The sequence below is a fragment of the Vigna umbellata genome, chromosome 4, assembly GCF_029865625.1.
Source record: "Vigna umbellata cultivar VRB3 chromosome 4, Vumbellata_1.0, whole genome shotgun sequence".
In the NCBI taxonomy this organism is placed as follows: Eukaryota; Viridiplantae; Streptophyta; class Magnoliopsida; order Fabales; family Fabaceae; genus Vigna; species Vigna umbellata.
The window spans coordinates 62,077,272-62,087,659 of record NC_142168.1 but is presented as its reverse complement, the minus strand read 5'-3'; the positions used below and the strand labels follow the sequence as shown (position 1 = coordinate 62,087,659).

The 10,388-nt window shown below is 36.4% G+C and overlaps 1 protein-coding gene and 1 long non-coding RNA gene across 2 annotated transcripts; both read right to left on the bottom strand.

Moving 5' to 3' along the window:
• Nucleotides 1-2,585: 2,585 nt before the first annotated feature.
• LOC148200825 (uncharacterized) lies at nt 2,586-3,307 on the bottom strand. The gene is made up of 4 exons (XR_015785861.1): nt 3,279-3,307; nt 3,107-3,188; nt 2,826-2,915; nt 2,586-2,653 (listed from the first exon to the last, which is right to left on the bottom strand). It is a non-coding gene; the product is annotated as an uncharacterized LOC148200825 (long non-coding RNA).
• A 1,769-nt stretch (nt 3,308-5,076) lies between these two features.
• LOC148200824 (ribosome biogenesis protein BRX1 homolog 2-like) lies at nt 5,077-10,110 on the bottom strand. The gene is made up of 8 exons (XM_088113058.1): nt 10,024-10,110; nt 9,831-9,959; nt 9,486-9,560; nt 7,217-7,318; nt 6,872-6,950; nt 6,547-6,671; nt 5,978-6,079; nt 5,077-5,154 (listed from the first exon to the last, which is right to left on the bottom strand). The coding sequence occupies exons 1-8, from the start codon at nt 10,108-10,110 to the stop codon at nt 5,077-5,079; spliced, it is 777 nt and encodes a 258-aa protein (XP_087969184.1).
• Between the last annotated feature and the right edge of the window lie 278 nt (nt 10,111-10,388).

Sequence of the window (10,388 nt, the reverse complement as noted above, 5' to 3'; positions counted from 1 at the left end):
CAGAGTCGGAGGGAGCGAAAACGCGAAACAGAGACGCGAGGAAGACGACACTGTTCCAAGTTTTAATTTTTAACTCTGAACGGGGGAATCTACCGCGGTTCAATACTTAACCGCGGTATAAGAGGGGTATATGCCGCGGTTTAACTCCCAACCGCGGCATATACTAATTTAAAAAATTATCCTAAATGGCATTTTTGAAATTATTTTCAAACTATATGCCACGGTTCAGCGGGCAACCGCGGCATATACATCGAAATATTTCAAATATATATTAACCTAATTTCAGATAAGAGAATATGTCGCGGTTGCTCGTAGAACCGCGGCATATACCCCTGTAACGTGCTGAACACAACTGTCTCCCCAACTGCCTTCTGGGGAATTTCAGAAGTTACAGGGGGTATATGCCGCGGTTGTTCAGAGACCCGCGGCATATACCCCCTGTAACTTCTGAAATTCTCTGACTGGCAGAGAAGATGAGAAGTTACAGGTGGTATATGCCGCAGTTGTCTAGAGAACCGCGGCATATACCCTTGTAACTTTTCAAATTCTCTGACCCAGTCAGCACCTGCAATAAATTGGCAGGGGTATATGCCGCGGTTGTCCAGAGAACCGCGGCATATACTCTGTTATTTAATTTTTTATTCATACATGGCGTCAAAGGCAATGGTTGACTGGAGTATATGTCGCGGTTTGGAGTAGAACCGCGGCATATATGTTCGATTTATTTACAAAACTGCCACCGCGCACCATTATGCTGCGGTTTCCGTTGAACCGTGGCATAATGTGCGCTGTAAAAACCCAATTTTTTACTAGTGTATGAGAGTGGATAAGATGAAATTGATAACTCCCAACAACATACTCATCCATATAATTCATTAAAGTGTTTGTATTCTGTCTTTTCCATTGATCAAATTCATGCATACATGTTTATTCACTGTCTTTTGCATATAAAACTACAATAAATTTGTTCTTATGTATTAAATAATCAACAAATCACATAACTAAACTAGGCCGTGAGTCCTTTGGGAGAACGATACTTGGTCTTACCGAGTTTTATTACTTGAAACGATTCGGTCACACTTGCCGATTGTTAAACAAGTTTGTGGCGCCGTTTTTCGGTGTTCATAAATTTTTCATCATTTAGCTGTGTGATTTCTTGATTATTTGAGACTTGAGAAAAAATTGATTTTAGGTTTAAATGCAAAAGACAGTAATTAAATATGTATGCATGAATTTGATCAATGGAGAGAAACAAAATACAAACACTTCAATGAATTAGATGGATGAGTATGTTGTTAGGGTTATCAATTTCATCTTATCCACTCTCATATACTTTAGGAATTCATCATTCTTTTCATCAATGCTAATGCTACTCTCTAAATCACCTTGCAAGAAGGCCTATCCTTAATTACGAGTTCATACAATTCCTAGCATTCCTAGTAATTAGTTCTTAAGTGCAGGAGCTTAACGACAACCAATATGCTATTGGGAGAAATTCCCCAGATCTAGATTTCCCCGTACGTTCCCATATCGACAAAATCAATAATCATAGCAATGAATGAGTTAAACAAAGCAAGCATTACGCAAAGAGGAAAATGCCTAACTAATGATGAAAGAAAGCATAAGTCTTAAAAATAAGATGTTAAAACAAATTCCATATATGAGAGTGATGACAAATTTATGAACACCGAAATACGGCGCCAGAAACTTGTTTAACAATCGGCAAGTGTGACCGAATCGTTTCAAGTAATAAACTCGGTAAGACCAAGTATCGTTCTCCCAAAGGACTCACGGCCTAGTTTAGTTATGTGATTTGTTGGTTATTTAAGACTTAAGAACGAAATAATTGAAGTTTAATATGCAAAAGACAGAAAATAAACATGTATGCATGAATTTGATCAATGGCTAAAACAAAATACAAACACTTCAATGAAATATATGGATGAGTATGTTGTTGGGGTTATCAATTTCATCTTATCCACTCTCATATACTTTAGGAATTCAACATTCTTTTCATCATTGTTAATGCCACTCTCTAAACCACCTTGCAAGAAGGCCTATCCTTAATTACGAGTTCATACAATTCCTAGCATTCCTATTAATTAGTTTCTAAGTGCAGGAGCTTAACGGCAACCAACATACTATTGGGAGAAATTCACCGGATCTAGATTTCCCCGTACGTTCTAGTATCGACAAAATCAATAATCATGCATTGAATGAGTTAAACAAAGCAAGCATTAAGCAAAGAGGAAAAACCCTAACTAATGATGAAAGAAAGCATAGGTCTTAAAATAAGATGTAAAAACAAATTCCATATATGAGAGTTTCACAAGACTACATTAATTCCCCAACAACAATACAAGGTTTAGTTCACCATATTCATGGTGAAACTAGATGAATAATAATGGAAGAATGAAAGATAAAACCCTAAAAATGTGAAGAGGTAGCCTGAGCATCCAAGATCCTCCTTCAAAGGGGTGGAAGAGAGAGTGTTTGCTTCGTTTCTGCCAAAGATACAAACCCTAGGACGTCCTAAAGCTTATATACTATTCTAAAATATACATAAATATAGGCCCAATGGTATCACCAGAACCACTTGCCAGTTGTCGTCCATCGGGACTGAAGGCAACACTAAGTACAGCTTCAGCATGACCTAAAAATATAAACAACCGCAAAAATATGAATTCCAGAACATTCAAAGAATAACACAAACTTGTGCTACAATCATCAACATCCAAACCACATTGATGTCTCTCACAGTTTAGCAAGCACAATACAACATTGTGCCACTACGAATGGGAAAATACACAATATGTCTCACATACCAGAAATAGTTGCAGAACAGCGATTCACAGGACGAATCCAAAAAATAGCTTGAGGTTGACAAACTATAGGCAAAGCCTTCTCCACCGAGACTGGAATAGTGTTAAAGTAACATTGCAAAGGAAAAGAAAAACATCATTACAAGTGCGTAATTCTTTGTATCAATTCTTTAGAAAGATGAGGATTTTTTTTCTCAAAATGTGTTAAAAGCAGGTAAATAAGTGAATTTACAACGAATTAAGAAAGAAAAAGAAATAATTTATTGTAAACAAACATGACTAACCTTTGTTTTTCTGCAAGTATGTTTCAAGTGGCACAATGAGCTCCTCATCTGATATATAGAAAGCATACGACAACTTCTCTTCCTAAAATGAAAGCATAGATAATCGCTCAATGTTATAAATAATAAACAAAATGTAAAATAGAATTTGAGAAGAATAAAGGGACTTGCTTACATTGTTTTGAAGCTTATTAACAATCTGATTAGGTGTTGAGGGCCAGCAATCTGAGGTAGGTACATGGGAGAGCCCAAGGGAGTTCCATCTGGGTCTGTCAAAAGACACATCACGGTGTTGATTATCTCCCTCTTCTCCACCATAGTCTGTGTCTCTACCTCCATTTTTCAATCAGGGATTTTCCTTCTCTTATGCTGAGATTCTCTTATGGATGATGCTTCTTACTCTTCCACTTGGGGATCTATTTGGTTCTATCTTCGTTGTCGTGGTGAAACTAAAAAAAGTAGTGAAATAAAGTCACACCGGCACAAACCCTAAATTACGCAGGACCCAGGATCCATCATACAGAGACCTCAGACTTCCCATATTTATGTTTCTTTTTCTTTGTTAAATATCATCATTTTAAATTTTAAATTTTAAACTTTAAATTTAAATTTTAAATGATGATATTCTCAACCCAACTCATTGGATTTATTTACGAAAACGACGGCAGATTTGGGATTGAGAGTGGTGTGGTTTAGTTGGGGGAGGAACCTGGGGGACCTTCATGGGGTGAGGAATTGACTGTGTACATAAGAGTTTTTCTCTGGCATTTTAACGAACACTTGAAGGTGTCACTTCTACAGTGAACAAAAATTAGACTCTCCCTATTAGAATTCAAACTCGAATTGAGAGCCTCGTGAACGCATTAACCAACACCCTTTCGGGCTTTTCTTCATGCACAAAAAAAAATTCTTACGCAGCCGTCGTGAACGATGCTCTACCACAAATCCTTCTCTCCGGTGCTACAGATGCGTCGGAACGTTCTCAAACAAGACATGCAGACGAATGGGGATAAAAATGCATGGTGATGGGTGTTTCTTCGTGCATCTTATCAAATTTGTACGGGTGTTACTCCCTCTACCACCATACCGTGCTTCCTCCACCTCTCCAAATTCATTTAATTCCAATTTTATCCTTCTTTTTTAGTTAAAACCTTTTTATTTTTACTGTTTAGGATTTTTTCATTAATTTGAAAACTCTATTTCGCGTCAATTTTGCTCTTCAGCTGCACCCCACCCATCTCTCACATATATCTCTCTTCCCCTTTTCCTTCTCACTTTCTCTCATTTCTTCGTCCTTTCCTTTTCTTTTCCTTCATTTGTCTCTTTGCCATTTTCCTTTTGGGTTTCATTGCTTCCATTGTTATTGCTTCCATTGTTGTTGATTTTTAGTATGAAGGAGCGTGGAGAAGCATCGAGAAACGTGATCCAGATTTTCTTCGGTTTATTTTCCTCTCCATTCAGGTTGATTTTCTTCACTAGTTTTCTTCAACATTATTGTTTAGCCTTGTTTGATAGTTTAATTTATGGTGTATTATTATTTTTTGGCTTTGGATCTATGTTGTTTTGTCCGTTGCTTGTGCACTATCTTTCTGGTAGTTGTATTGTTGAACAGAACTCGCGAAGACCAAACAGATATAGGCCAAAACGGATGTGGGATATCCGTTTGGCCTTAAACGGATGTCCGACGTGCGTTTGTTGCGAAAGGTAATTAGCAGTGCAGACGCAACTCTGGAACAATAGGTTGCACCAAACATGTTATTTATTGCAAAGCGCAAGATTACTATCAAGGACGTGTTTTACTTCTCAGCTAAACTCCCTAAAGGGGTTCCATTCTTAATTAAACTTACAAGTGATTGGAAACCCTGGCATCAAATGTGCAATCAAGTCTCCAACCCCTGAAATGTCAGCACTTTTCTTCGAAGCCATTGAGACTCTTCTCATGGGTTAATGGGTTTTAAATTTTGCCTTTTCTTTTAGTTTTGTTTATATATTGTCATTTTATCAAGGCCTCCCCTTGGTAATTTGTCTGATTCATTATGATGAGTAGAAATCTGCAAGGGAATAAAGATGTAACATTCCTCAGTAGGCATTAGCAACAGGTAGAAAATACTACAATATTGTCTCATGGAAAAATCAATATTATATAGTTGGAGAAAATGAGACCATATAATGTTCGAATTAAATAGGAGTATTGCGAACAACTAATAGTAACAATTGTCCTCTAATGACCATGTCATGAGTATAACACAAATGACTCAATCTAACGGTATATTGTCCAACAAAAACGGAGTATAACATCTATCGCAGGCACGCACAGGTCAAACCAAAATCCCCACTTGATTCGATCTTCACTGATCTGGTAAGACTGACCATAATTAAATGAATAAAGATGATCAATAAAATAAAACATTACATGCATCATAGTTTAACCTTTGAGCTTACAAAACAATACCATAGCAGAACATATTAATGTACTTACAAATAAAATGTTTTACATCGGTAGTAGATAAAATTTAAACTCATTATAATGGTCAAATATCCTCCATCTTCAAAATTCCTGTGGTTAACCATTCCTTATATATCATCTAAGTCTTGTCAAAAACTAAAACTTCAAATTGAAATGTATATAGTTATATTGAGTAATGTTTATAAGAAAGTAAAGGAGTAAAGGTTAAAAATGCTCGACCCAAACTTCACTTCAATCATTAACATGTGGCTAAAAAGAGCAATAAACATGTTTATAATAACAATGCATACACTTAATTTGTATAGAAATAGGCAGAAAAGATGCTCCTAACAATAATCTCCAGGATTTTTTAACCTTTGTCTTAATGCAAAAATAGTCTATGGTAATTCCGGAATACAGACACAAACCTGGTAATTCCGGAACCATATATGGTCATCAGCTATTGAGAAAACAAAAACATGATCATGGAAGGGCTTAGCCTTTCTATGGTCCTTTGGTACTTCAAATATCTAAACAAAAGGAAAGAAATAGTATATTAGAAATTATCAAATACAGTAAACAAACAACAGTATCAGAAATAGAGAGAACTGCACACAGAAAATATACATTAAACAGATATATGACATAAACTATGTAAAATAGATGGGCATAACAATAACATCAATTGAATTTTCATTGATCAGACATAATAAATTGAGAAAAAAATCGTAGGAAGATATATGACGACAAAAATGTAAGATTCCAATTAAATTGGTAGAAAGCACATGAAGCAGTTCTTAATTTGGCCGGAAATTCATGGTGTACAACATCACGAATCATAAAAATAAGATGAAATCATCAAGCTAACCTTTACCTTATATATGAAAGTGCACATATGAGAGTTATCAACATAAGTTTACAGAAATCCATCTTTCCTCGGATGGAACTAGATGGACAAAAACGAAAAAACTTGCAACGAAAGAAACCAACAACACACCTGTAACAACATCTCCTTTAACAGTTTCCAATGTGCATCTTTTTCAAAATTTGCAGAAAACGTCAAAAGTGGACGAGAACCTTTTAGGTGATTTCCCGTTAGCTTCAACTCCTCCATTGTATGAACTGAAAAAACAGGAGGAAAAAGGAAAATCACTAAAAGTGTATATAAAAAATGGTCGAGATAGAGAGAGAAACACAAAATACATAGTTCACTGGGAAGAATGACCAGTGATGCCTAGAGTATACAGACATCAGAACTCTAAATAATCAGAGCAAGCAAACTAGTGTTATATTAACATTACAATGATAGAATCGGAATATACCTGCACTGACTAAAAATTTTACAGATGGGCCACTAGGGCATTTGGCCATCCAGAGATAAAGATCTTTTGCTTTCCTGCACTGAAATTGATACATAAAAAATGAGAGAAGACACTAATAGAATATAACAAGTTGACCAGACTCAAACTCACGACTACAGCATCTCATTGAAATAGCATCAACAGTTGTGACCAACAAAGAATTCCCCTACCCATTAGCATGCTTCAGGTTTTCCAAATAGCTCAAAAAAAAATTGCAAATACTAGTCTAGAGAACAGCACAACATATCAATCCTAAATTGAAGTAACATGGCACTGAAAAAACCTTGTGGCATATAAATAAAATACCTCAAAAAACAAACACGAAGAACAACTTTTGAGCTCAACAAGCTCATTAAGGGTGGCGCCTTTAGTTTCTTTTGATTCAACCTTGTTATCCTTCTTGCAATCCTTCAGTAGTTCGTTCTTAGGTTTTCTGAAAAACTAAGTTTTGGCTGCATGCAAGTGTGTAGTCTAAGTATTTCGTTTTTCCTGTGGCTAGATTTGTTTTGGAAGAGTCAAGTGACATTGAAGGTAGAAAAACGTTAGTTGGACGAAACCAAAAATCTTGCGTTTAGGACAAGTTGCTTACAAATTCGGGTAAGGGAAGCTTATTAATTTAATTTATACTTGTATGTTGTATGAAAACATGATACGGATTGAATGTATGATATCTATATACATATATGCTGATTTGAGTATGCATGAACGAGCACTGTTGTACTGATTGAATATGATTTTGGTTGGTTGAATTTCATGTTGATGGTGATATGTATGGATTTAAAGATGGATGATTATTGTAGAGTATGAGTTGTTAATATGATGAATTCTATAAAGTATGTGAATTAATGATGGATATGAAATTATAAAGTATGAATTGTATGAGAAATATTGAGTTAAGATAGATGAAAAATCTGAATGAAAAATTACTCCCTATGATAAAATACGTTCGTCATCGTACGGTCTTATACCGTTCGGTTTCCTAGTAAATGACTTAAAAATGGAATTCTTTCATTCGGAAAGAATTCTGTTCGAGAACGAGCGTCCTCATTTGAAATATTATGTTTGAGCGTTCGGCTCAGCATAGTGATACCATATACCTTAATTTAAATAATATTAAATTACACCCTTATACTTTAAAACAAGTAGCGCTCGGTCTTATACCAAGCGTTCGCCCTAAGTAGCGCTCGGTCTTATACCAAGCGTTCGTCCTAAGTAGCGCTCGGTCTTATACCAAGCGTTCGTCCTACATAGCGCTCGGTCGTATACCAAGCGTTCGTCCTAAATAGCGCTCGGCCTTATACCAAGCGCTCATATTATTGACTAACCACTTTGATAAATAGCGTTCGTTCAAGTATTATAATATTCACCTTTTCTCACGTTCGTTCAATTAATGGCATCGGTCTTCCGTATGCGAATTACTACCAAGATAATTCTAAATATTCTTGACTCTCCTTCTTACATTGGATCTGGTCTAAGGTCTTCATAATGAAATTTTCTTTAAGTACCAGTGTACATCCGAACGAGTCAGTTCACTTAACTGACCGAAACCGATAGTAACGTTCGTTATATACTTCCCCGTTCATTCAGTACCTTTCTTTAGACGTTCGTCCTAGTTCTTCAGAAGACTGAACGTTCGTCATTTTATGCTCTTAAATCTAAAGATGAAAATGATGATAAATTATAAGAACTTAAAGTGTGAACACTATATTGAGTGATTATACGATTATGGATTTTGGACGAGCGTTCTAGGGAGGAACGACTCATATATGTTGAATATGGAATTTGGTAAAGTATGACTGTGGTCATGCTAATGCTGGCTTGGTCCATCCTGATATTCCGTGAGTACCATCCTCACGTAGAGGGGGTATGTCATGTGTGGGAATGGCAGGAGGTTCTATTCCTTAGGGGTACTTTGGATAGGACTAACCTCGTGTCAATACCAAATTTCGTCCGGATTGTTTTTTTGGCTTTTACTGTAGTTTATGTTCCTATTTTTATTTCTACTTTTTTTACTGTTTTACTTTATTTTGCTTTCTATCCCTTTATTTTTATTGATTTACTTATTTTATGATTTTTTTTTTATTTATTTATTATGTTCCTATATTATTTTTATCTTTATCTTTATTTTTATTTCTCACCTTACTTATTCTTTTCCTTTTTTTCTCTTTTTATTTTTATTGTTATTATTTTATTTTATTTTTATTATTATTTTTGTAGTTTTATTCCATTTATATTCTATTTTGTTCTAATATTATAAAAAATAAATAAATAAAAAGTAAAAAATAAAAGAAGAAAAAGGTATTTTTGTCTTTTAGTAAGATGAAAAAAGAAAAAAGGAGAAAAGAATGTTTGGGAGTTAGGAGACAGGGTACGGGGTGTGCGTGTTGGAAGGGAAGAGCAGAAAACCGTGGCTGCGAGTGGCGGGGTGGCAGAAACGTTTTGGTTTTTACGTACGAAATTGGGTACGGAGCGATTTGGGGGGGGGGACACAGAGAGAATTGCAAAAGCACAGAGAGAGTAGAGAAAAGGAGAATTCTGGTTTTGGGACAGAAAAGCAAGGAGCAAATATACACACAGCGGGGGTTGTTTGGGGGCATCCATCATCTTCGATCATTGGTGAGGACTGCTGGGGGACCTTCACCATTGGCACCTGCAAAGAAGAACAAGAGACATTATTTACAGCAAAAGAGAAGGGAGAAGTCAGCCACTCAAGGGAGAAGGGGATTTTCCTGGAGATCTTCACTACCAGCACCAACTTCAATCGCAGTTGCAGCAGCTACTAGAGACGCCAAGCAATAGCATAGGAGCTCCAAGAGGTAAGCAACTACTTCACTCGTTCATATTGTCATGTATGATGGAATGAACACTGGAGCTTTTATGGTTGCTATTGCCTTTTTATACTTGTCATTGCGTTTTTTACGCTTGATATTGCTCTGCTTAAGATTGGTCCTGTATCTGAACCTTCACCATCGTCTCCGGCTACTATAGTAACCAACACCCTTCCAGCCACCCTTTTCTTCCACTCCCAATTTTCACCCTTCAAGTTTCCCTTCATTTCCAATCAACAACACCTTATCCCACAGCCAAACAACCTATGATCTTCATCCTTATACCACGGGGGCACCTAACATCTTCATCCTTATACCACCTCCAGCATCATCATCTCTAACACTACTACCAACACCCCACGGCCAACCCATCATTTTCATCCCTTACCTTCTTCATTTTCAACACCTCATCTCCATCTTCAACCATAATCCACTCCCAACGTCCCTTTTCTTCCTCTCACCACTTTCATCTCCAGCACCACTTCCAGCATCATCACTCTCATCTCCCCAACATCTCCGACGCCACCTCCAACAAGCATAACCCAACCAACACATAAGGCAGAACAAATCCAGCATTCACCCCTCACATTCAGATGTACACAACACACACTCGTAATTTTCAAATTAATCAGTAAATCAATAAAAAACGA

What these genes read in the sequence shown, in the direction of transcription:
- LOC148200824 (XM_088113058.1), bottom strand. Translation starts at nt 10,110, where the DNA reads ATGGGTTGGCCGTGGGGTGTTGGTAGTAGTGTTAGAGATGATGATGCT. An exon ending in TAAGCAGAGCAATATCAAGC is followed by an intron (nt 9,561 to 9,830) that starts GTAAAAAACGCA and finishes TCTTCTTTGCAG; the next exon opens with GTGCCAATGGTGAAGGTCCC. An exon ending in AAAATTTTTAGTCAGTGCAG is followed by an intron (nt 6,672 to 6,871) that starts GTATATTCCGAT and finishes CTGTTTTTTCAG; the next exon opens with TTCATACAATGGAGGAGTTG.